Genomic DNA, 27,954 nt, shown 5'->3' on the forward strand with positions numbered 1-27,954 from the left:
CCACTAATTAACCTATGTGTTTTTTCTTGATATACAAGTGTTTCTGTATTTTCCTTTCTCCATCCTCCAAAACAGCTCAATAAAGTACTAAAAAGCCAAAGAGAACATAGAAAAGAGGCACCTCTCAAGGCATAAGCTGATCAGGAAGCACCAAAACAAGCATAAGCATGGATATCAAGTCTTTTTTATGGGCAACTCCCCCCTTGAACGACCTTGAAATTGAGCAGTGTAGCAGTTATTAATGGAACTGCCAGCCCCAGTGCCCGAGGCACCACTATGCAGGCACTGTACTTAGAGCTGCACAGTCTCTCTGGTGACCATCAGCTCTACACTCTACCAGTTAAGGTCTAAAGGAGATTCCAGACAGAGCATGCTGCCAAGCTGCAGACCCTGTTTCAGAGCTGATTAATATGATTAATACTTCTTTTTCTTTTGCTCGTGTTTTCATTTTGAAGTGGTTGGCATCTCATGGAACTGCACTTCCAAGGGAGAGTTTTGAGCAGGAAATAAACAAACATATGAACAAACAACCAAGAATTCAGAATCCTGCATCTCAAGGGTGACAATCTAGAAAAAAATCCCAAACCCTTAAATATCTTTCTGTTTGTTCAAATGCTGCTATGGTATCTCATTCACATTTCCACCATTTATTTACCCTGCCTGCACAACTATTCTCTTGACAAATTTGAGCACAGCTCCATACCACTGCTTTTTCATCCAAACTCATACCTACCTCCATCACCTCCAGCCTACAGTACAGTTCCATGTACTTCCCTTTGCACCATGCTTAACCTCCCATTCCCCAGTGCAGCACCCAGCTTGCCAACGGGCTCAGCTTGTGTTCCTCCACTTCAGAAGAGCTGGGAATCATCCCCAAATAATCCATGGGAGTTATTTCCTGAAAATCTGTTTTGGACAAACCGGAGTCACTTTATTGTCACATTCCTCACTTTGGTGCCCAGGAGGAGCACTGAACTCCTCCATTTTCAGGATCTGCCAGACTTACTATCCAGGCAGAAGGGATTAAACTTACATAATACTTGTAATCTTCAAAATATCTTGAAATTAACAACAATTTAATGCTCAAATCTACAGATAAAGACCAATTGCGACCTCTAGATTACAAAAGAGAGATGCACAGGAATGCCTTGCCCAAGGTCATGCTACATCAGTAAGGATTAGGCCCCCGGAGCTGCTGGCTCACAGCCTGCTGTGCTGCCTTCCTGCTCACCAGGGAACACTTGCAGCCTTTCAGCTGGCATCAGAAACAAAGTGGAACTTTAACGAGATAAAAGTTGACCCCTCATGATGATCTTTAGCCATTTTAATCCCATTTGCAGCACAACTACATTGTATTGCACAGAAGGAAGGATCAGGATTGCTCTTCAATTTTTCCACATCGTGCCTCTGATCTATATCGGATCTAAGCTCCCAGCACCTGCTGCATCAGCTCCCATAACAAGGAGAGAATGGAGAGAATCATTTCCTAACCCAGAAAGTGGAACACATCAACTGCTGTTCAGAAGTCAAATTCCTGCAAGAGAGCTAACACAGTTACAGCACAGCACAGCAAGGAAGGGGAGGTGGCAAACATTTTACCATAGGCACAGAGGGGTCACGTGTGACATTTAGGAATGAAGATTCCATCGAGACTGTCAGTCCTCACGCTCTGTGTGCTCTAAGATACCATATCACTGCCTCTGCAGGAAAGCCTTGAACTTACATTTATTTCAATTGATTCTTAAGTAGCACTAGTTCAAATACTTGCTTCTCCAATCCCAGTGCAGAGGAAATATCTCAGTTGGGAACTGACTTCATCTGACCACAGAATCACCTTGCAGTAAGTTCTGATTTCTCTATTGAATCTATTTTTTAGAACTGGAGTCACTACAAGACTATTTTGCCTCTGGTCTTTGTGTCACTCGTGTCCCACAACCTGCCCTTTTCTTAATCCTCCCCTCTATCAACATTCTAATAACCCAAAGCTTAATGCCATGGACTTCAGTTCTTCCAAGGATAAACTAACATGGAAAGTTCCATTTGTAAGCTCTTCCCAAATTGCAATCCCGACAACTCTTAAACTAGCAACAGTACAAGCATGCAGTTTCTTCTCTAGCATGTTTAAAAATCCATGTTAATAATTCATGTTTCCATAGCTTGAGTAGGAACAGAGTTCATCTATGTAATTTAAGCACGCTGATCGCTGATTCATTTCAGAAAGCACTTCAGTCATGTAAGTCTAAACCATGAAGACAGGCACATTTTTGGGTGTGATTTTTCAGAACAATGGACACCTTATTCGAACTGCAAGGGCAGCAAAACAAGAAATAAAACTATTCACAGCACTCTGTAATGTTAGAAGTCGTAGTTCAGAAAAAGGCAGACTTGCCTGCAGACAAATCTGTACTCTCATGATCATCTGCTGCTCAACAATTGCCACGTCTCTTTCATTCTTCCTCCCACACTTGCAACAAACAAACAATTTCACTGTCTTGCATGTTTCCTTGCCATCCCTCCCATCTCAAAATGGCTTCAAAGGAATAAAGAAATAAAGGACAAAGAAGCAAGAAATTATGGGCTCAATTCGTAGCCTCCCTGCCAACAGAGAAGACTGCTCCTTTTGTTGTTCTGGAATTCTATTCCCAGGCACTATGATTTTTCAATCTATTTTCCTACACAGAGCTCACAGGTTTCTGTCTCTCAGACAGAAAAGTGCTTATTGTGAAACCTTGAGGAAAAACATCATTATACGTGCTGTGAGCGTTCAGAGTGGCTAAGTTAAGACAATACTATTAACAGCCCATGTTTGCACGGCAAATAAAAAGAGTTATTAAACATCTCCATACCATTTTACTTTGCTCTATTACACGTGGTTTAGCTGGAATAGCCCTGCTCATCAGCTCTGGCTTTCATCTTATGCTCTGACTGTGACTTGCAAGGTAGATCCTGAACTCAGCATTGCTTGCACCTACCCAGGGTTTGCTAAGATACTGCTGAGGATCCACAGCAGATTGTTAACAAACAGTAATGCAACCATGTAATTATGTGTGCTCATTCTTGCCTGTGTTCTATTACAGTTTTTTAACCAAACTGGACAAATATGGGCCACAGACATACCTTAATCTCACCCAATTTATGACACAATGTAGGAAGCCAAAATATAGATGTCTAATGTCACTTTGGATGCTCTTTAGGTATTTTAAAATACCTTCACTGACCTGAAAGACTTGACAGCACCTATGGGAGATAAGTACTCTGCCAGAGAGGCACCAAGAGAGCAACTGTGATGTCTGAAGACATCTGAAATGGTGCTGGACATCAAATTGAACTGCCATAATTTCACAACAGATTTAGAAGCTGATGTTCCAAGATGGGTAATAACAGCTTTTATTGTCATTTTCAAAATTATTTCAGTACCCAAGTACCACTTGGGTAACTTCCAGCCACAAAATGAACGATGACATAATGCAGTGCGTTAATATACAACTTCATGAGATCACTGATCCCAATTAATTGGTTAGCAACTCCAAAAAGTCAATACTACTTTGGAACCATCGTATTCCCAGGTGATTCCCTGCTGTAAAGTAGTACATGTTAAAAGGAGATGAGCCACCCTTTCTGTAGCCTTTTGAAAATGTTATTCTGAGTTGAGAAGATCCTGATGAACCTGGTGCTCAATATGACTTTTCCCAAAAGCAGATGAGCCGTTAAGAGCTCAAATTTGAATGGAAAGTCTAGGTGACTTTGCAATTTACTTTCACCTTCCTTTCTCCACCACTGCTCCTATCAGAGATTGATGAAAATGAAAAACCAGGATTGTGTTCTGGGTAATGATGACTATATAGCACAGAAGAATGATAGGTGTACATTAAGTACACCTTAAGTACTTCCCCTGTTGTTACACAGCTTTGCTTAAAGAAAATGAAGAAGTTAAAAAACAAAACAATTTCCCTGCTGTCCAGAGATCTCCCATATCCTAATTAACAGGAAACAGTTTCCACAGGAGGGAAACACTGATACATTTCAAGGTGGAAAGACAAAAAGCGTAACTGCTATAAAGGAGGGCAGAAATAACAGCAATCCTGTACTGGACTAAAGTCTTCCACAGAGATACTCACAGAGACAGATCCCTAAACAGTCTGCCATGTTATTTAATGTCTGTATTCCAAATCCTTTGGGCATGCTGACAGGAAGATAGTTTGATCATGAATACTGAGTGAATGCATGTGATGGAATCAACTGAAGATCTGAATCAGTTGTTAAGTGCTTCACTTAACAGTGACTGGATGCAGAAGGCTGGATTTCCAGAGAATGGTGTCAAGAGACTGATCATCACCTACTGTTATTTTCAAATTTGCTTAAGTTGTCTAGAATTTCATATTCAAGAGCAAAGTGTTTGAAAACATCTGGTCCACCATCCATCTAGGTAAAGATTAGGATACAGAGTAACACTATTGCACAGCAACAAACAATTACAGCTTGACCTGCTTGAACAAGCTGAGTGGGTTAGCCTGTCAGCAGTTCTCAGTGACCACACTGCTAGACACTCCTTTGGATATTCCTCAGTAACGAAAAGATGTTGTTTTCCATCTCTTTCAGAGCTTCCCTGCAGAAAGGCAATGCCCTCTGCTACTCAGTCTTTATGCAACAGCAAACAAAGCAGATCTAGGCTTGGCCAGTTATGGTTCTCCTGAATGAGTCTGTTTGCAGAACATTAGTCATAGAGCCAACACCTCTGCAGGTCAGCAAATCTTTGGGAAGGTTCAGCTGCACTCCACCCCGCTTTAAAAGAGACAAGGGGATGGCTGCAGAATAACAAAGGTGATCTTGATAATCTAACACTAACTATATAGAAGCATCTGTTCAAATAACACCTTCACTCTTTCATCAAATAGAGACTAAAGACTGGTTACAACATGAGCTTCCTTTCCACTTTGTTGGTCTATTCATATAGAATTCCTCTCTGAATAACCACAGCCGTAGTTAAAATCTCTTAACCCTGACAGACACACCAATGTCTGTACAAAGCAGAATTTCTCTGAGCATTCCTTCAGATATGTGCTTGGATTTTCTGGAAGTTTGTTAAGTCTCAAGTGAAAACTCAAGCTTGGATATGCCTATTTTGAAGATAATACAGTTTCGTACCTGGGCCTTCACAGTGCCATAAGCCTCTTGCACCACGACCTACACGAGGATACCACAGTGCTTACCTTTAAAATGAAGTGCACAAAACCCCACAGATTAACCAAAGTTTGTCATCTCTGCCAATCTGGGAGCAGACAAGGAGTGTAACTGCCATCTATCACTGCACTGCGTCGTATTTGAGAGTACCCAGCAACCTGGCATAACAAACAGACATCCAAAGCAAACGGTCTAGCAAATGTTGAAAGAAACTCTATATCACATGTATGCCTACTGGCATGTCCTCCTGTAAACTCAAATCTATTTAGGAACTGTTAATACCTGTGGGTCCGCCAAAAACGCAGTCACCTGCTGACTGTAACCCTTGTCTCCTCCTAGAAAGGATGACTAACATGTTTTACATAGCATTATATCAAAGTTAATCTGATGGAATTTACAGAAACCCAGCTATTTTCTGAATGAGATGCCTGTACTACATACGGTTCCCCTGAGATAAATGACTATTAGTTGTATTAAGAATTCCAGGATATTCCTCTATTCTTGTTTGCAAATGAGTAGAGAATTGTCTTCAGCTCAGCAAGTTACTTCCTTACTAATGAACCCAGCAGTCTGTCACTCAGGCACTGCTGAATTAACAGTGGAAACATGACAGCTATACTCCCCCATTTCTGGGAAACGCAATTAAATCAGATGGAATACCAGCTTTAAGTGTTTCAAGAAATACAGGAAATTAAAACACAAACAAACCAGCTACGTAAATTGAGTTAGGAATGGTCATTGCTGAGTAGCAAGCAGACACATTGCTGTGCGCACAGTGCTCGTACAATGGCTGTCACAGCTGTGCATTAACATCTGAGCTGTGTCTGCTGGTCAGAAAAGAAGAACGGGGCCTCCTGGTCCAAGAAGCCAACAGGAAAGAGGAGTGAACAGAACCCTGCTCCTTCCAGACACACATCAGCGCTGTGTATCGCCTGAACCAAAGGCCCAACTGATGCATCTGCATGCACAAAGGATAACCAAAAAGTGATCGTAAGTAGGAAGATGTTCGATATCAACATCAGAATTCAGTGTATTGAACTGCTCAGGAGGCCAGGTTGAGAGCTGGCTCAGGGAATTATACTGGCTGTGGAATTACCTACATGCTTTTCCTCCTTCACCTTTCTTTGTTAAAGACAGATCCTGATCTAATTCACCATCCTGCCCATAAACACTTGAGCTCATCCCACCGAGGGAGCAGCAAGCCACTACAGAGGAATGAAGCAGCTGAAAATGCCTTTGGTCAGTGCTGCTGCTGAGCGCTTTGTATTAGGAAACCATGACCCGAATCCTCCAGTTCAGGAATGCTGCCCCACACTTGGCCAAAAGGCCATGGCTGACTGAGCCAAAAGAATTTCTCTCCTCACGAATTCTCAAACCCTGCTAATCCAGATAGAGTGGGAAGGAACGGAACAAAAATTAAGATATGAAGAAAGCTTCCTCCTCCTTGTGCAAAACAGAGGGCAGAATTTAAAAAATAGAGGCCTTTACATTCTGAATAATACTTAATACCAACACACGTCGCACTGCTATTACAACTGCTTTTTGTTTATTAAAATACGATGACCACATAATAAACCCAGTTTTATTGCTGTTTCCAGCTTGCTGCAGTGAGGGAGTGGGGAACAGAACTGTGTTTAGTTTCCACAGCTCATCTAGAGCCTCAGCTGTGCCGAGCAGAGCAAGAAGGGAGCCAAAGAGCACTGTCCTGAAGAGCTGACACTGGGAACGGGGCTGAAATCATTAAAACTCCATCAGCACAGGATGAGATGCATCAAGGAGCCAGACAGAAGGACAGAGAGGAAGAAATCTCATAACATAATGAGATGATTATCTATAAAAAGTTGCCCACTTCAAAGCAGGAAGAGCTTCAACTCCTTGGTTAAAAAAATAAAATAAAAAGCACTTTTAATTAAAAGATCAGTCAAAGATTTTCCGCAGTCAAGCAGCCTCAAAGAAATTGTGAGTGGAGGAGGGAGAGGCCAATCTCTAACTTGATTAGCCCATTCTTCAGAGTCAACAAGGCTTTGTAAAAGCAGGATTTCTCAAAAATAGATAAGGATCGTGGAAATACATCCAGCTCCTCAAAGAGTGCTGTCCCTTCCCTTCAGATGACTGATCACCACCAACTTCTGCTCAGGAGAAGCCTGGAAAAGTATTACCAGGGTTGTGTGTCTCTCTCCTTAAAATGGACAGTAAGCCCAGGACTGATAACACAGCATGGGTTAAACAAAGCTATTGACATGCACTTAAAGAGGCTGCAAACAAGCCAACATATTTGCACGTTGCCTTAGCCTGATAAAACCAGGCACACAACCTTCTGTTATACGAGGGCTTAAACTTGTTTAAAGATTTACACAAACTGCCTCAATTTTTGGGAGCACACTTCCTACCACAGCACAACATTTGCCAGTGGAGATGGGTGTGACACCAGTGTGCCACCTCTGCCTAGTGCTGGAGTACCAGCATCACTGCTGACATTATACATTCTTGGGAACAAGACTTAGAAAAAGCATTAAAAGTGTTTATGATCAAACAGATGCGTGTCTTCTTGTTTTCTGAGAAAACAGGATTTTGACAATTTCACCCACAACAAAAATAACATTTTCTCTACAGGCTGCTGCTTACCAACTATTTTATCATGTCACTGCTAGGAAAACAGCAGGGCTCTTGCACTCAGCAGGCTGGTGCAGTGCGTGCTTTCCCTGAGTGGAGAATACCCAACCTGCAATGACTGGCGTTCATGAAAGCTGTCTCATCCAGTTACCAGCTGCTAATTGTGACTGATTGAACTTACTGCTGAGCTGGGTCTTTTCTGCACCATTCTGAGGAATTACCTCTGTTTTGGTTTGTGTTTTTGTCTATAAAAGTAAACATCCAGATATGCTTTTGAAGGTCTTCTCTTCCCTGTCTTGCAGAGAACTTGATTTGTGCCAACAAATTTATCGTTACCCACACCCTCATAGAAACAATCCATACAAAAGTGATTACATGGGGCATAATTACACAGTATTATAAGGATTTCTCCATCTTCGTTACAAATGCTGCAATTTATATTTAAATTGCAGTAATTTAAATTGCAGAAGACCTTTAGGGTGTTAAAAATACAGCAGAAAATCCTCTGAATTTGAGATGCCTGCTGCATTCTGAGGCAGAAGCTGTGCAGAAGGGCAGCATCCTTAGTGATTAAGTTTGTTCAGAAAGATTTTGCATGTTTTATTCTTGGTTTGTTTGCTTTTAAGTAGCCATTGTATTTCTAAATATTATTTTGCTTAGAAATGGAACTGATCATAGAAAGCAATCAACTTCTTCAAGCAGGACTAATTGCCTTTCATCAAATTACATGTGCAACGACTAGTTCATTGCAAATTGAAAAGTAAAGCAAATTATTCTGAATATTATCTACAGTACGTGGCAAAGAAATGCAAACTAAGTGTTAAGGATAGATTACAGTTCAGTAGGAGGAGGAGGAAAAGTCAGCCAACATAAGCACCATATGTCAAACCACTAACTGCACTCTGCCCCAACACCCCTTTCCCATACATTAATAAATAGGACTTTACTGAAGCAAGTGAGAATTTTACCCATTTCTTCAGTGGAGTCCTACTTCCACTGATCCTCTTTGACAGCATCAGAGCATACAGAGGAACAAAAATGAGAGAGATGTGATTCTTCTTGGAGGACATGGATGTGTGTGAAAGTTTGCTTTTACCTTTACTGTTATACCAGATCTACTATTCATAGGCTTTAAAACATCCCCAGAGCTGGGAAGAAGCAGTTGTGCACAGCTCTGTCACAGGACAAGCCCCCACTGACTACTTCACCCAGTAAGATTCCTCAACTGCAGCAGAAGTTCTTTGCTTTTTTTCCAAGAATGGTTTTAATTTTCAACAGCAAAACAATTTAACACAAAACAAAATCCATAAACCACATCCTGCTGCCTGCCGTGCCCTAGAAGTTCTTTCTGTAAGAGCTTCAGTCCAGCCCCCAGAGAAAGTACTCCCACTCAGCACATCCTCCCAGCCTACGCCAAATGTTGTAAGGCCCTTGCATTAAGCAGAACTTTACTGATCTCTTCCACAAATTTAGCATTCACTGGCCTCTCAACTTGGGATCAGGGGACCTCTGATTATCACTTAACTCTGCCTCAAACAGATATTTTCAGAGGCAGCTAGTTACTCATACTCATGACTAAATTCCTCTAAGAGGTCTGTCCAAATAGTGACATAGTCTCCTGGCTGTACTCGTTTCGCTGGCCTACAGAGCAGAACACACTACTGCTATTTGACATCTGTTTGTCAGTATTTCTGAAATGATTTAATGGTGTCACTCCAGTTGAGTCACATCACAAAGCTAATCAACAGAGCTGGCCCTAACTGGCCTTGGAAGAGAGGCTTAAGTCAAGTAGAAATTACTCTCTGGGGGAAAATAAGCTCCTTCAATGCTAGTTTAATCAGCAGTGTGTTACTACTCTGAAGAATGAAAGCATTTGTAAAACCCTCGTGCAAGAGTGACTTGTGGGAGGAAGAGGTGACTAAGGAATTAAGCTGTCCACTGGAGAGCAAACTGTGGTTTGCTGGCTCCACTGGGAACAAAAGGTCTACGGCTCGCTGCCTGGGCTCGAAGAGGACATGACTTGCTGTCGGTGTTTCCATGAAAGCTGTTATGTGATTCATTAGCTCTGCTGGCCCCTCTCGCCTTCCTCCCTTCCCCCCACACCATCATTAAACTCATCTGTTCTCTGGAGCTCTTGCTTGGCAGAAATGGTGTGCTGACATAGAACAGCTAAAATGAGTGGTTCCCATGTTTAAAAGAAAGGAAGAGAAGCAGACAAAGACTGAAGGGAGCACCCAGAGAAAGACCCAAACGTACTCCCTGAGAAGGAAAATCAGACATTGCTAGAAATGATAGTTCTACCCTTCACCTTGACAGGGTCTGATGTTTTGTGGACTGACTCCCCTACGCTGAAACATAAAATGAAGCCACTCCTGGGTCAGGACAAAACAGGCACAAGAAAACAGATCAATACTGCCTTACTGTGTGCACTGACATCTGATAGCCTCATCCAAGCCTTGTAAGCATGTTTTACAAATAAGCACAGTCCCAAAAAAAGTCTAACCCTTGGATAACCCCACTCGTTACCTTGTTCCAGCTAGAGAAGTTAACATTTCCCATTCAACTGCTGCTTTCAAAGTTTTTGCATGTTTTGAATCACTTTTTCCACCCCTTCTCAAAGATATTATTAATCACCACATCACCTGCAGATGTTTAGAGGATAAACAAAACCTCACCATCACCAAGTCAACCAATGTCAAACAATCTTAGCACTCCTGTTCACAAGCACTGGCTGCCTCACTGTTTCCAAGGAAAATGATGTTTGAAAGGCTTCTCTCAATAAATGTTTCTGCACTGCATGGTGTGTATTCTTCCACACAGATCCCATAAAATGTTCCAACTATTTCACAGGTGCCCTAATGGTTCTTTCTATTTGAGGCAGCCAGTCTCAGAAGCAGAAAACTAATTCTACTGATGAACTGCAGCAATATTCACTACTGTTTTTACAACTTATTTTTGGTACTATTTCACAGGTGTTTTCCTTCTAAAAACTCAACATGCTCATTACATTCAAGTATGCAGAGCACTTGGAGATAGTTATTACTTACCCACTTTGCAAGCAGGAGAGTTCTGGCAAAGATGGTGCAAACTTTGGTCACAACACCACAAAACAAAGTTCTTACAAATTATTTTTAAAACGGTTTAAAGTAGGTTTAAAGTTTGAAGTCAGGAAAGACCTGTAGATTGTATATTGTCCCTGGTTCCTGTTGAAACACTCTTGCACTCTTAGCAACATGTAGAGTGATCTAAATTGATACTTGACTGTTGCAATCCTGTAAACCTTTGGTTCCAATACACCCATTAGACATCAGCAGGGGTTTACTTCAAAAAAGCATGCAATGTATCTAATGTCCACTTTCTCTGTCTTCACCTCTCTGACATTTTGTAGCTAAATTTCTTTCAGAGTCCAACACAGTAAGCTGTCCGCTTCAAACTGCTGTGCTTGGGCCCAATAATTTCCTTCCTGTTCTCAGCAGCACTGACCAGCCCACCCAGAACTTGGGGTTACCACTGCTGTGCCCATATATCTTGCATCTTGACTGTTAGCAGGCACAGTCAGCCCCCCAGAACGTTGCTTCTGCCCTGTATTATTTTATTCATAGGTTTTAAACTAAAGCTGATCTTTGTAGTAAAACGGTAGCTACATCAGGCCAAAAGCTGTGCATGCCCAGGTCCTGCTTCTTGTACCCACGCTCAACAGAAAACCCGCCAAAGCACTTTTACTCTCTTAAGTAACTGGAAATAAGCATTTAATCCAGGTTACAATATACATCATAACAGAGGCATTCAGAGTCAGATTTTTAAAGACTTCTGTGGTCCGATGGCATCGATAGAAGGAAGAAGAGTTTTAAAGACCTGTCTGTGGCAACCCAGCACAGTAAGTGCTGGGATGAAAGACTGAAGATGAAACATGCAGTGTCTACAAGATTTCCTGAGAAGAAAAACAAACCAGATGACACTGGATATCGCAAGGAAAACAGAAGAACTGATTTCTGTAGTTAAATCTGGAACATGAACTACATCAATAAAGAGCCCTGTCTAAAAGGGACACAAATACTGCTGATGTCTTTACGTTATCCTCTGACTTTCAGCATCTGAGATCTCACACATGGAATATGTACTCACAATTCATCTTCTGCTTTGGTGTTCCTGAAAGTTTTTTTTTGTAATTAAACTACGTTTTGAGCACACAGTTCAGTATAAAATCTGGGTTTTAGTCATGTTTATATGTTATGAACCATGAGATCAAACTAAAACAAGACTTAGTGTGGTCTACATTTAAAAACTAAAAAGCTTTAAAAATTTATAGATGCTACAGAAATATAACCCTTCCCCCTTCAAATAAATAAATCACAGGACAAGAGTAAACAAAGGTTGAAAGAGGTTTTCTAAACCCAGGGGGAGTCTGCATTCATTTGTCATTTAAGTTAATAGTAATAAGCTGTTCAAATTCTGCCACCGGCCCTGAAAAATCATAGCCAGCCTTCCCAAACTCTGACCAGAAGTTAGCAGTGCTACCCGTGCCATTATCCATCACCCCACAGTTTATCAGCCCTCCTCAAATGACAGTAACAGGGTTGGTTTCAGCAACACCTCCACAGCTTGCAGTGGGATGATTTCAGAGACCACGTTTGGAACAGCAGTACTTTCCAGCCCAAAGTTGAAGTTCCCCTTAGGGCAGCATTTCTTCTGGTGACTGGGTACTGGCAGCTTTTGTGCTCCTCATTAGCCTGCTGATTAACATACTGCTAGAGAGTTCTCCACTACACCTCACTGCTGTTCTAGCACTCACTAGCTGATCTATTGTGATCGATTCTAGAGCAGCAATGCAACACCTTCTGCACAACCCCAGAGCTCAGCTATACAGGTTCACTTGTAAAACAATAGCTACACATCTAGACAAAAGCAACGAAGAAACACTGATCACTCAACAACAGCTTCAGCTAAATTTTGTGAATGGAAATCCCACACAACAATAAGGCACACAGCGCCAGGAAATCCAACTGATGCTGGTTTCTGTACGTTGGAGCAGTCTAAGCCTGAACAGGAACTAGCAGCAGAAATCTGTGGGCCTACTGTTTTTCCTCATTCGGTATTAGGGCAGCAAACAAAATGAATCAAAGGGCAGTACTTCAGCATCAGGAACAAATCATTATTATCTCCAAGCTTACGGTAGAGACATCTGGCACAAAGGGAAGTAGATATACCTGACTCCTGGCTTTCTATAAAAGCTGCTACTGATTAACATGCAAAGCATTACACTTCTGAAAGACAATGGTGGGAAGACCGTCCACAAAGGCATCATTTTAAATTCTAAGGCCTGGAAAATACCAGGCTGGAGGCCACAAACAATAGTAAAAGCTAAGACACCAGGCTGCAGATTCTAACAAATTGTATGTACATCACTAGATCAGCCTTGTAACTTTTTAGCTGCATCATGCAGACTAAACAAAATAACATCCATCAGGCACCCAGGTCCCTCCTTTGTCAGCATTCTGTTCTGACCAAAGGATTTCTTTCAGAAATTCCCCCGAGGACGATGCTGCGAGCTCAGGTATGAACTGTAATGAATACCATTTACAAGTTACGAGGTAAACAGCCCTAATTCCACTGGCTCGAAGCTGTCAGCATTACCTATGCCAACAGCCTCATTTTACATCGGCAGGACGCTGCAGGTAAGCTCCCGAGAACAAAACCCCAACCCCTGCAGTTACAGCCCTGCAAGCTGCAGGCAGCAGCCCCGGCGTTGCGCAGGGCTGGGCAGGCAGCCGCCCGGCCGTACAGACCTTGGTCGTGCTCCTCCGCTCGCCCAGGCTGGTTGCCCATCTTCAGTCACCGCCAGCTCTTCCCCAGGCTCCTCTAGGACCCCATGCTCTCAGAGACAGACCTGCCTTTATCTGCTGGTAACGTCTGCGCTCCGGTCAACTTACAAAGGAAAAAAAAGTCAGCTCCTTCCTAGTTCCTGGCACCAGGAACAGAGCCTGCTGCTCATGCTGGAGCAGCTGTGGCTCTCCCTCCTACCTCATTACAATATTATGCACTGAAGGCCGGCCTGTGCAGTTAATTAGCTGCCTGACTGCTGGAATAAAAGGAGGGGAGAAAGAGAGGCAGAAAAAAAGAGAGCTCGCAGAGAAAGAAAGAGCGACTCAACGAGCAGTGGAGGCCACTCAGAGGCGGCAGCAGCGAATTGCAGGCAGCTGAGAGGCACCGATTGTGATTAAGCCCCCTAAAGCCTGAAACCAGCTCCACCACAGACAAGAAATCACCCTGGAAACTTAAGCAGGACTTCTGCGTCCCGGTACAGCCACATCTGATGTGGAGCCGTGGCAGCAGGGGGTGACTGGCCCCAGAGCTCTGTCATACACCAGTAAATTTGATTACAAATATGATCTGCGTACCATATCTCTATCATCAACATTTTTTTTGACCACACCTTGTAGTGCAAGAAGAGCTGCGTATGGCAGTTCACAGATGGGCTGATGGCTGATCTTCCTTTGAAATAAATCAAGATGCTTCTCACTAATGGAGTCATGACACACATTGGAAACAAGAACCCTGAACAGCTCCAGCAATCTGCTTTCTCTGCATGGACAATTAACACAGTTACCTTCTTCAAGTCTCGGTTTCAACAAGGAGGTTGTAAACAAATGAATACAGTAACACACTGAGAAGTTACTTCAGATCAAAACAGGCTGAAAATAAAACACGCAGAAATTAAGATAACCAATTGTGAATCTATTGATTCAAATTAAAAGAGATTGTTCCATAAGACAGAAAAACTCTTTCTAAGACTTCAGCGTAACAGGGAGTTAGTCGTCAACTGCAATTTGTCATTGTTCACTCCATGGATGAAGCTAAAAGCTTACATACATCTGTCTGGTTTGGAAGACAATAAACAAAACCCCTATTTTATGACTTGACAAGTATGAAATGCTTTAATGAATAAACAATGTAAGTTCCATAAAAAATAACACATTATCAATGATGCTTTTCCTAGAAGCCATCTCATGGTCTCTTGAGCTTTGGTATTCAACATATCCATCAGTTTCCTCAGAAGAGAAGATACAAATGTCCTCCAACTGCTCTTGAAACATCTCTGACACAAAGAGATTTTCTTGTATTATAGATTAAAGAGCAACGCCTGCTTTTCATCAACAGAATTCAGAAGAACTGCATTAGCCAATACAATCTCTTGGGCTGATACATTCTGACACTAACTATTCATCATTTCAACACCAGCTCTCTACTGCAGTAATACGGAAGGGGTATCAGAATCCCAGTACAGTGTGAGGGTAGAGCTTGAAGTAACTACAAAATGTAACCACAGAGCCAGAGCAAACACGCTTAAGATCTGAACACTGTGCAGGTATCACTACTGGAAGAACCAATCTGCTATTTTTGACAGCAGCGTGAAACACAAGTCAGAAATTCCACCACCACAATAGGGCGAGTCAGGCATAAGACTACAAGACCAAACCCACAGCAAAAGGTAGAATTCAAGTTTTAAAAACAGCTAAGCCTGAGAAGAGCCTATGGATATCGAGATTAGCATTCATGGAGCATGAAGCTCAAACAGAGGAAGAAAGGATCTGGCACAAGACTTCTAGAACAGTACAGTGCTATGAAATTATGACAGATTCTTGGCTAAATCCATAGGCTACTATTTATTTTCTGAATACTTTACATTTTTTGCCTTCCTCCTCAGTAATAAAGGTGAATGACTAAACCATTTCATCATTCTAAAGTAGACTAGCTGGTTTCTCCATAGGCACGAAGACTGCCTGACTCATCCCTTTGCACTATTCACTTGTGGGACTGCCTAAAAAGACAATAGTCCACAGACACCCTTTTCTAAGTAATAAGAATGAGTTACTCCAGGTGTGAAGCAGACAACTTTTTCAAATAGCAAGTGAAAGGACTTATCTGCCAGGCACAGCCCTCCTTCTGTCCTGCTCTCACTGCACAGCAGATTAATTAGCATAACTTTTGAAATTTGAAATTACAATCCACGGTCAAAAGAAGGTTGCAAGTGCTGCAGAATGCTCTCAGATTTCCAGCCGGATAACTGGCACTCTCTTCAGAAAGAGAAGGTCTAGAGAAGGCACTGCTGAGCACGACCTCCAGAGAGTGGACCTGCTGGCCAAGACTGAACCAAACAAGTCCTACACGTGGATGCTGACCATCAATACCAGTGTTCACAGCACCGTCCTCTGCTTATTCTATTCATGCTGAAGATTTTCTGAGCACTAAGTGCTACTTATGAACCCATTCAGCATGTAGCTGTCAACCCCTCCCTCTTACCTTATAGTATTGAAGTCTAATGCAAGCCACAGATGCTGGAAAAAAAAAAACACAAAAAACAACCAAACAGTGGAAAAATAATAATAAAAGGAATGCCAAGCCCTCTCCTGATATGCATACTTGTCAGACCAGGCCCGCTTCGCATTCCTTTCTTTCCCTCCCTCTCATTCTCAAAGTGCAAAGAGAATGGCATTCTGCCAAAGCATTCTGGCTGTGATACATGTAGGCCCTGAGACTGTTAGGGATCATTTCTCTTCAAACTAGCTGAAGGAGAGCTGATAATTAACCTACAGTAGGTAGGCAACACAAAGTTGCGTTGACTTTGCTGGACAATTTTAGCAAAAAAGACTGAAAATGAAAACAATCAGAGATCACAGATGTCTGTTTAGTGCACTGTTCTGAGACTACCCAAGCAAGCCCCCTATCTGTTGAGGTATCCCTAGCAAACCTTTTCTGATCTTCACAGTTTGCTTATAACTGTAATGGAACTTCCCTATATGTGCCAGCTTGAGCCAATTAACTGTCAACAGTTTAATGAGTCAAGTAATTACATCTAAGATTCTGCATTTCGGTATCCCTACCACACACCAAATCCTCTTAGCTGGCTCAGCTCCCAGGGCTGTAAGCATGTGCCAACAAAGTCATTCTCAGGAATACACACGAGAGAAAAGGGTCTTCTGTGTTTCACAGGTTGTCCTAACAGAAAGCTGCACGCAAAACATTAGAATGCTTTAATACAGACCCAGTGCAGCAGAGGCAAGCTGTGCAGTGCATTAAGATGGCAGCAAAAATGAGAAGGGCACATACTGCAGACAGCGTTGTCAGCAGAAGTTAATTTCTACTTGTTTAATAATGCAAGATGACTGCAGCCAGTCTGTGAATGCCTCTCAGAGAAGTTGTTATCCATAACAGAATCAGGTAACAGAAATCCCAACAGACAGCCACTGTAATGAATTGCTCTCATTCCATTCCTGGCTATAGAAGGAGGCTCATGTAAAACATCCAGCAACAGAACAAAAGAATAATGATGCTGGTCAACCATCATACGTCAGCTCTGAACAAAAAGAAAAGAGGCTAGAATCTTCAATGGTGCTGAAATTTAGTTGAATTACTTCATTCCCAGGGAAATCATTTTGTTAAGTCAGAGATGTGAGGGTTCAGATTCATTCACATTAGCACAAACACATTACCTGCAGATGTTTGAGTGCACGTGGGTGTCAATATATACATCCAGCTACATGTGGAGCTGTGGTGCAAATGCAGACGAGCATTTTTGTTGCTTTGTGTGCTAAATTTCTGCAGTATTTCTTGTCTCTTTGTCAAGGTGTCACTCAAATACAATCATTTGTTTTTTGACTCTTTTCTTTCTATATCATTTCCGAAGTAAAAACAAATAAATCTCTTTTTCTTGATAAGAAGCATCACACAAGAGCTGTCTCTTGTACATGGAAAGGGTAGCAAAATGCAACCAGCCTTCCAGATGAAAATTTAAAGCATATTTATTATTCTTGGGAAAGCCCAGATGAGTTCAGTCATTTGGTTTCTAGTGGAGTCTCGTGGAACAGAGCACACCAATCTCATTAGTGCCTCACACCTGTCTGCATCTTTCACAAAAACGAGGCAGTAACGAAGCTGAATGCAAAGCACAGCAACCCTCTGCAAACCTGCAGTAGTGTTTGATGTGACAGATCACAAAAAGCAGACCGTCAAAAGTGGATGTACAGGGAAGGAGAAGGACCCCAAGGTCAGAATGCTGTCCTTCAAAGGTATCATTTTCCTTTTTTTCTATTTTAATTGGGGTCTATTAGCATCTTAAGAAGAATTAAACTGCCAGATTTTGCAGTGATTCTTTTTTTTAAAGCTTTTATTAAGAGTTATCCTCATTCAGAAAAGAGTTATCCTCATTAACTAAGCGTCATCACCATCAACAGAGAAAAGCTACACCCAACAAGCTTGTGAGGGAAATCAGGACTTTCCCTTTTTACATGACTAAATGAAAGTGATGAGCAAACAGATTAAGTTGGACAAAAGGACAGCAAGTGCTCAGCTAGAACTAGGAAGGAATTGAAGATATACAGGCACCATATCCAGCCACTGGGACATGAGCTCTGCCAACCCCACACGAATATGGATGACAGAAAACTCAAAAGCTGAGGCCTCCCTTATGGGAGCTGTACACTGCTCAAACCAAATAAACTGTTCCATGATCTGTCTCCTTTCGTAGCCTTTACCAATTAGGCCAAAATTTTTAGTATTTTTCTTTCACTATTTAAATTGCTGGCATTATTAAAACAGCATGCTTTGTACAGCTTCATTTCTAGTGCTGGTAATGTTCTTTTTTAAGATTAGGGGGCTTTGTCCAGGTAACCTGCAGTTCAATTCCCAACACAAGAAGCTTAGGAGATCATTTTAACTCTTCATTTCTTTTGAGTTTTCCTCTCCTATACTTCTGCATTGTCACTGCCTTCAGCTATCAATGTTCATCAACTCTGAAGGCCTGCACAGAAAGCAACACTCTTGTCTTGTTCTGGCTGTAAAACATCCAAGATATCTAGAAATAATAAGTTGGACAATTATAACACTGGTATTGATGACTTCCTACATTTCTATGTAAAATTCAATAGCTCTATATATAATTTTAGACTTCACTTAGGTTTAAAGAAATAAGCTAATGAAGCAGACAGGGAAAACAAGAACAACTAGCTGTTCTTCACATTTCAGGGATAACCAATACTTCATACTCCAGCTGGCAGAGCTTTATACAGAAATCAATGTATCTGTGAGAAATGCTTTCAGATTACATGTGCACAGCACAGCCGAGTCGCACACCCGGCTCTCTTTTCCAGTGTCCAAATTGTAAAGCACAAGACTTTTTTTTTTCTGTTGTTGAACCTGACAGATAATAACTGCCGGCACTGAAATAACAGCAAGGAAGCATACGAACGTGATTAAAGTAGGGAGCCTTGAGGGAAATGTTCAGAAAGTGTTCGAATTGAGAATGCGTGGGGAGTAGAACAGAAACAGGATTTGGAATGACTTCCAGGATCCACTGAGCAGGCAACTTCACCTTTCTGAACCTCAAACCCTCTATTTGCATGTCAATATTACCATGCAAAGCTCTTCACAAAAAGCAAATGGCCATGCAAGCAGCTTTGGAATTCTTCGACTGTGAAATGGCAGAGTTTAAGGCTATTTCTTTTATAAACCTTGAAGGTTCAGCATCTGAACAATCACTAGTTTCCTATAATCCTGACACTGAAGACGAAATAATTTTCTATATTTAAACATTTTACAAGAATTTATTTACTTTACGGCTTTACAGGTTGGATAGCTTTCCAAGTGCATTCATTTCAGTAAGCATTTTCCAAGATTACTAATCTCCCCATTTTTTTCTTCCTGTTCTACAGTTTATTTCCAGCTCTATTTCTTCTGAAGCACTAAAAGCAATGCAAGACCTCTGTAAATTTGGTTTTTAACATAACAGCAAATAGCTACCTCAGGACAGAACACGGACAGCCAGAGCACCGGATGAGGAAGCAGAATCCAAGACTTTTCTCCGTGTGTCGTTTCCCATTACTTGGGGGTTTTAAAACTGCCAAGCAGAGGCAAAGCCAAACATCACAGCAGAGAACTCCCAGCCAGAATTCCTCTCCAGTTCCATTTGCTCAGCTCCACTTGGCAAGATTGGAGACATGCAATTGGCTTCATCTTCCTTTAAGCCACTTACAATTTACTGCGTTAGCTTCCAACAAGGCAGACAAGGGGAGTGTATGTCAGCAAAAGGCAAGAATGAATAACCTAAACCACACCAAGGGCAGCATACAAATAACCCTACTTAAACACGCAATCTTGGTGTCAATTATTTATTATCTGCAGCATTTGGAACATGTGCTGTTGCTCAAGGTTAAGACACAAATACCAGGCAGTCACACCCCAAAAAGAAACATTTTTTTCTGCTACAAAATACTGAAATACCAAATGAGCATCACCCGAATGTACCTGGAACTAATATACATTTCCTTGCTGTAAAATAAACAAAGCACTCCCTTGAATAACAAAGGAAACCCAACATAAAAAGCACAAACAAGGCAGGGAAAAGAAATAACGTCTGCATTTAAGAAGTGAAAGGAAAACGCAGAACTGAAGAAGGAAATCAGGGGAGCCAAAGAAAGGGGTTTCAGAACAGAATTTCAAGATTTATGCAGCTGGCTGTGTACACAAACATCTGCATTTCTCAACTACAGGAACGTTATTTCTTGGCTCAGCTCCACAGTCAGCTAGAATTTCAGAGTCATCTTGATCACAATCAGAGGTTATTTGTGATGCTATTTCAATGAAGGACAGCAGCCGAAACTTAGCATTCTTTCTACTTAATGTTCTCAGCAACATGTTCTGTCCTCTGTCATAACTGATTTTATTTTTTTTCCCTCTAAGCAATGATACATTGTATTATAATATGCTTCTGGTATTTTTTCCACAGTGCAACCATCTAGAATTACATCTTGTAACCTTGCTTACTAATATCTAGTCTTTTAGTGGCCATGATAGTGACAAATATTCTCAGAATCTAGGCAGATTTCTAAACAATCTTTTGGACTACGAAACCACTGTGAAAATTAAGACATACAACATCCACACTGCTGTGCGTAGCTCCTGTAAGACCTGAGCTTTTCTCTCTGGGCTCAAAGAAAATTTTGAGGGATAACATATTCTTAGTGTTTATCTGAAACCTTTTTATCATGTATTTAAAGCAGTCATCATCATAAATCTCAGTTCCCCTCCCCTCCATCCAGTTATTACACACAAATGCAGAAGGAGGCTCTCTATTCCAGTGCTAGCATTTTTGTATCTGACACATGTATTTCATTCTGAACTCCCTGCAGTGCTGTTTCTCTGGCTGTATTCCCAGGATCCTGTATTGCATTCTCTGTGCAGGTTCTCTACTCTCCTTGTTATTCCTCTCTCAAGCATCTTTAGCTAGCATCATGCTTCTTTATTGGCTGGAAAATCTCAAATGGCTGTGGATACAACTAAACATTTAAAGCTGAGGATTTACACACCAATTAACTGCAGAACAAGATCTGTGTTTGGGTTGTTAAGATGCATCATTTCCATTAGGGGCTACAGGGTTGCATATATTAAAAAAAAAAAAGCAACAAAAGCTTGAATGAGAATTCTCTTTCTGGTTACTTTCATTGTTCTGTTTCACAGCCAAACCCTGCAGAGGCTGTGACAAATTGCGAGGTCATGATCAAATTTAATAACATCTCACATTCCCCTGGAAATGCTGCCAGGGAGCAGACAAAAGAAAGCATTTGCTGAGCTCCTAGGGGAAAACAAAGTATTTGCTCAGAAGGCCTTGGTATGCAGATGGTGTCGCTGCCTTTAGAAATGGGCTTAGATCTGAAGTCAATAGGAACAAGCTGGTGGGGATGGCACAGAGGGAGGGAACATGCCGCAATGTAGCTTAGGAGGACAACCTCCACATAAGATGGTAGCGCTGGCTCTTTGTTCCTGCATTTCTGCTGTTTCCCAGGGACAGATTGATAACTTCTCTGCTCAATCAATTAAAGGAAAAGTGATTGCTGTATACACATAGGGTGAAAATTAAGTAAGTAAAGAACAAGCTTTCAAATGGCCGCGTCCTTCTGCGAGCTGCGCATCTCCCCTGGCAGCCCGAATTACCAGAAGGCAGCCAGTGCCACCGCGTGGCCACTCAGCGCTCAGTTTCTCCTTTCCCCACGTTACTGACCAAGCAGGATACACCAAAACACGAGCCCGTAAGGCACAACAGGTTCCTGTTCAGTATGCTGAATATTACAGCAGGTAAGTTATAACTGTGCTACAAGGTAAAAAGAGGGAAAACTCAAACAGGTTCTCAGCAAACCAAGTGCATTTCACATCAAGTAGACTTTGTACCAACCTGTGCTGGGCTTCAGCCGACTCTCCGCAAGCTCAGAAATTGCTCCAGTTGTAATGGTCTTCTTCAGCCTGGAAACTCCACAAGCTGCTGTCACTCCCGGTTTTGTAAGCATATCATCGCTGCACGCCCTCTTCAGCTATAATAAAGAGATTTTGTGAGCAAGCAGAAGTATCAGAAATTGACTATTCCCATGAAGCCGTTTAAAAAGCCAGGTTCATGGGAGAAAAGGACCGTTTTCATTAAGTAACCCAGTGGAAACATTGCTAAAAATCCTATCTTATTTTCAATTTATTTTTATGTAACTTGTATTGCATTCTAGATTTTTGAGAAGTGGGTTAAGAGACGATACCATTTCAAGACCAAAGATGAAAAACAGGAACAAGTGTTTAAATTAGCAAGTAACTAAGATGATGGGAGAAAAGTCTACAGTAGTAGAGTACTGGGTATTGCCAGCTTCTCAGATGCTGCCCTGAACAGCAACCATTGGATTTCCTCACTGGTTTACAATTACTGAAATATTTAGGTCTCTGCATTTCGGTGCCAGCTGACACATTCCATGTCATGAAAGAAGAACTATTTGCCTTACATGCTACTTTACAGTATATTTTTTAAAATGGTATATGATATCACTATATATTATTCACATGCCTTATTGTACAAGAGAAAGCAAGGAACTGTTGTTGCTGTGCTGCCTTTCTTGGGACGGGGATTTGCTTTTAAGTTTACTCCAAAGCAGAACACTTAAGTGCCAAATCATCTCAGAACTTTTGGTCAGCTGCTTCCCCATTTCTGTACCTCTCACAGCTTATGTACTTCTGATTAAAACCTGAATGCATTTCTCTTGAAAGTAAAGCATTCTAAAAGACCAAAGCTAGAGACTCCTCAGAAAGGTATTTTCCTATCCTTCACAGTTTGTGGACACCTAAGCTGTTTTCACAAATCAAAACCAAATTCTTAGAGGTTTTTTAGTGACACAAGGGGGGGTCCACAAGCCACAGGCTGAAAACCACTGCTCAGGTTGAAAAAGAATGCACATGATGATGTACATTCATCTAGTTAACAGTTTCTAAATGTAAAATCTTAAAGCAAAATAAGATCTCTCTCAACTCCAATTCTTTCTCCTTTTTGTCTCTGACTCAGTCTGTGGCTTCCTGGACCCCATGAGCATGCAAGTTTCAGAAGCTGCTGCTGATCTGCTTCCGGAAACCAAACAATGTTTCACCTTCTGCCAGAAGTTTTTTCAGCTCCCCCTTAGAAGCAGAAAGGAATAATTTGAACTTTCTGACAATTTAGAGATCTCAGCAACCTCTCTACATAACTTAGTCAATGAATCCTCCTTTACAGCAGCAACTGTTAGCTTTTCCTAACTCTCTTTTTTTCAAATATACTAGAGGGATGCTCTGAAAGCAATGCCTCCTATTTTATAGTGTTGAACCATGATGTTCACAGCAGATGTTGGTGGCATAGCAGTAGAGGCTGAACTTTTCCACCAGGACTGACTGAACTTTGTTGCTGTGCAACAGATGGCAGCAGAGAGGCAGTCTGACAAAACACTGACATGCAGTGCACATGAGGCAAAGGTGCCCAATACCTCCATGCAGAAAAAATTGCATCTGTGGCATTCATCAGTGCTTGCTGAATGATGATGGAGACCAAACAGTAGATGTGAGAACAGTGAGGCATTTCAGCAGTGATGACATGGCCAATGGATCCCCTTCACTGGAGCAGATTTTTTTATTTCTTTTTTTGAACAAGTGTGGCATTCAGATTCACGTTCTTCACTGGTTCATAGCTAATGGTGGTGACTATGCTGACAAATTGTATTTTGCAGCTGAGAATTTGCTCTGTCAAGTAGTGCTATTGTGTTTCGTACCTGCCACAGTTTCCATGGAAATAAATCGGAGGCATTACTTTCGGAGTGACCTATGTAAACTGATGATCTTGCATTTGCAGGTGTTCAACAGTGTGAAAATATTAGCTGTAATTAGGAAGAAAATCCTCTGCATTTAACATTAATTAAAAATGCAAATCAATCATATCAAATTTCTGGACTAGTCTCATCGGCAGCATCCCTGTGAGGTACAAAAAACAAGGCAGAAATGCTTGCACAGCCCCGACTGGATTTAGTACCTTGCTGAGCCGAGATTCGAAGGCGAGTGAAGTCGAGGACTTGGACGTCTTCATCCCTGATGAAGCGGTGGAAAGTGACTTTCCTCTGTCAACCCCATGACTTCCTTGCTTTGACACTGCACTCCAAGGCCTGGCAGTACTCTTCATTTTTTCTCCCCCCCAGTAACTCAGTCTACAGACCCTAAAAAAAAAAAAAAGAAAGTGTTAAAAAGTGTCTTTTCATCTGAGAGAGCAAAGCTGAGATACCTGGCATGAGTTTAAGAGCTGAAAAGGATTGGTCAAATTTTGTTCCTTCTTTTATAAACATAAGACCTCAGCCTATAGTGTTCTTTAGTATACAGGCTGCAGCCATTCATACTTTTAACAGTGACTGGAAACATGAAACAACACAGACAGAACAAGGATTTCTGTTGGGACTCTGCAAGTCAGAAACCTCTGTCAACCACAGCAGAAAACCCATGAATGCCAAAGCTCAACAAAAGAGCAACTGAGGACACGTGGGAGAAAACCTACAGCAACTGAGGCAACGTTGGCATAAAAAGAGAACTCTTTCGCACTGTTAGATCTAGAACATCTTCAACTGAAATACTACACTTTTAAAAAAGCCACATGAGAAGCGAATTTCCTCAGTCTTACAGAGAATATTATATCTTTAACTTATCAGTCTTCTACAGAAGCAGCTGATGTTGCCACAGTGATGAAGATGTGTTTCGCAATACCAAGATTTACAAACCATGGTAAAAATAACAACTTCTTGCAAATAAAACAAAAAGCAGATCCACTATTCCTTGGAGATATGCTTATGCAAGAGAGAAATCCTGCCAGGATCAGGAAATAGATTTTTTTTTCTTTATTATAGCTGAGTTGCCAGCAAGAGCAACTACTCTGCCTCTCTCAGTAAGCAGGCTGCTGAGAATTCAGTAGCTCAACTCCTGTGGACATAAATCCATACATTTTCAACCCTCCATTTCCCCAATCCAAACCAGGAGCAGAATAAAATAATTATATCTATATTCCTGAAGTCCCACGAGCCTGCAGGGCTGGGAGTGGGAGGGAGAGGAGACTGCCTGCTATCTCCTCCACACTTCAGTATGAGCAACATCTCTCTTCTTCAGCTTCAGTTCTAAAATAGACACAGGATGCAGTCACATATCAGTCCTGTGTTGACAGAAGCCAACTTGTTCCTACGTTAAACAGGTAATATCCAAAGATCTACAAAGAGATCAAAGTCTCATCAAGGGGAAAGCACGAAGCAAGCAGTAAGTGCCTGCTGTTTATCACGCAGAAGTCCAGCTGGGCAGGTATGACCTTGGACAGCAACCCTGTGACAGAGGTGCCAAAACAATTTCCTCCTGGCTGAGTCAGTAGAAGGGCTTAGGTCACTTTTTTATCCCACAGCTTACTTTCTGCATGATTTCACATTCGCAAATAGCACTCACTGAGCACATGGAAAGCAAATCACTTAAGGGACAAGACACAGTCAGCACTCACAGCAGCTTCCGTGTGCCACCACGGTCTGTTCAAGGAGTGCTTTGCAGCACAGAGGCAAAGGGAACATCAGGTGCTGTGCTGCTGTCTGACAGAACACAGCCAGCAAGTGGCAGTTGCTGTTTATCCTCAGTGCTTCCTGCAAGGTTTGCCTGCTTTCCCTGCAGCTCTAACCTGTCAGCTGCTCAATAAAGAAATTACAACATTACTGGCTAGCATTATTACCAACTACAGATATTCCTCCATTAAAATTCTTAACACATACACAGCATAGAGCCATCAACTGATCTCACAGAGAAGAAAGCAGTACCATTTCTGTTGATAATCATACTGATCAGTTGGCTGCTTTTTTGAAGCCTGGACAGACACATAAACCATATTACAGTAAAAAATATTTAGCATCTCCAGACTCTGTGATCTACCTTAAGGAGCTTCAGTGCTTGCACGTTTGTAATAAACTGCTTTATAATGAGCATACATTCACTGTATTTATATGGGTGAACAAGCAATTACAGATGCAAGCTATCTTCCTGATTAATCTCCAAATTATGCAGATCTGGGTTTTTGTACAGTCAGTGGTTGCACATACCCGCTGGATTTCCTCATAATCACCTCATACTTTCCTGCCTTAAGATGCACAGATGCTTTCTTGGTGCCCAAAAGAATTTAATTCTGAGTCACCCGTGGCATTTTGAAGTTGCAGTGGAGAGAGATGCTCATGAGGACACAATGCTGGAAGCCAAAGGAGGAGGTACCAAAAAACAAAACAAACCTGAAGCCATATGCAGCCAGTAGCCTGCAGCAAAGCAGCTTTATCATGTGGTGATAGCTGAGTTGTGCCATCTGGATTTAATAATAATGTACCACATCAAAGAGATGAAGCTAACACTGAGAAGAGGATGTTTGGATTTGTTCAGCATTTAGTTTTCACAAATTTATACGGGAATCAGCATTTGTGAAATGTGAAGTTGATGCTTCTGATGCAATTGACTAACCTGCACCTCTACTGCAGATAAAAAGGTTTCCATCTGTGAAGTGGAACCCCAGTATTTCCCACAAGCCTTCATTCTTCAAAGAATAAAGACAAGTTTCACACCTCTTATGCAGGTTTTGCTCTCAGGCAGGCGACACGCAGTATTAGAAGCACTGCTTCGAGAGAAGTGCCAAATAAAACTACTTCAGAAATCAAATAAAACGATCCTGTGTTTTGATGGGAGCAGGAAATACATCCCAAGAGTTTGCATCTGCTTCTCTCTGCCTCAAAATACAATTTATTGCATTACAAGAAAATAAACCAAGAAAAGTTTAGTATCAAGTAATGGCTCATGGACAGAGTTAGGCAGGCAGCAATGAACTGCCAAGAAAATGTTAACTTGGGTATCTCCTGTGGCTGCAGACAGTTAGCATGCATGAAACAGAACTTGTGTTTGTGCACCAGTGGGTAATGGCTCCCAGTTAGTGTACAATGCTTTGAGAGAAGCCTGCTATATTTGAAATAAATCAGCCTTTCCTTTCAGAAGAACCCCAGAGAGATTTTGACTCGATCCCTAGGCTCCCCACAGAGGGAAATCTGGAAAATAATAAATAAAAGTAAATAAAAAGCAAATAATAATAAAAATAAAAGTTGCTTTACACAAGAGATGCAGTCAAGCTGCTGTCACAAACGCAATGACAAAAATCACTGCTCTTGCATCCCTCATGTCTCACACATTCAGATGAGGCACACTTCTGCTTGCTCTCCCAGATGACGACTTTATAAGCAATGTTCAGATTTCTACAATTTTCATTTCTTTCTTCACATTTTCCAGGAGCTTTCCTTAGGAAGCAAACAGATCCCAGCCCTGCCTCTCTCTGCTGTCAGCCATAGCAGCTCATGAGTGGGCTGCAATTACAGCCCAGCAGAACGCTCTGCAAATGCATACGAACCGAAGACAAGGAGCGACTCCATGCTGAAGTAAGTGGGGGCTCATGCCAAGAACGTATTGCTTCAGAGCAGCAAAAATCAATTCTATTACCAGTAACTTCCAGAATTAGACTGAAGGTGTTTTTTAAGAAAATATATTTTCAATAATTATTTCCTACCAAAGAACACTGGTGTCTGAGTGTCCTTCCTGTCAGAAATGGGCGCTGCAAATGAAATAACAGGAGGGTTTATAAAAATGGAAAGCTGGTCCTGATGGAGCTTTTCCTCGCAGTAACCCTCAGGATTCCCTGCAGGCATCAGTCTCTAACAGTTCAGGCCATACTGTACAGTACAGCCTAACTCACTGGTTTTTTTAAGGGGATTTGGAAAATCTCAGTGTGGACTATTTTGGAAG

General features: G+C 41.6%; 1 protein-coding gene across 5 annotated transcripts in view; it reads right to left on the minus strand.

Moving 5' to 3' along the window:
* SPECC1 (sperm antigen with calponin homology and coiled-coil domains 1) overlaps positions 1-27,954 on the minus strand; it is an 82,370-nt gene that overhangs the window by 39,775 nt on the left and 14,641 nt on the right. For 3 of the 5 annotated variants that reach the window (XM_048967211.1, XM_048967212.1, XM_048967215.1), the window contains exons 2-3: positions 24,149-24,329; positions 22,019-22,154 (exon numbers count right to left, since the gene is read on the minus strand). In XM_048967211.1, the coding sequence (XP_048823168.1) occupies positions 22,019-22,154; positions 24,149-24,295 (283 nt within the window). In that variant the 5' untranslated portion in view covers positions 24,296-24,329. Of the gene's footprint in view, positions 1-13,580; positions 13,931-22,018; positions 22,155-24,148; positions 24,330-27,954 lie in introns of those variants that run through there. The other 2 variants (XM_048967214.1, XM_048967213.1) reach the window with 2 other exon arrangements.

Source organism: Lagopus muta, chromosome 20 (genome assembly GCF_023343835.1).
Source record: "Lagopus muta isolate bLagMut1 chromosome 20, bLagMut1 primary, whole genome shotgun sequence".
NCBI classification, from domain to species: domain Eukaryota; kingdom Metazoa; phylum Chordata; class Aves; order Galliformes; family Phasianidae; genus Lagopus; species Lagopus muta.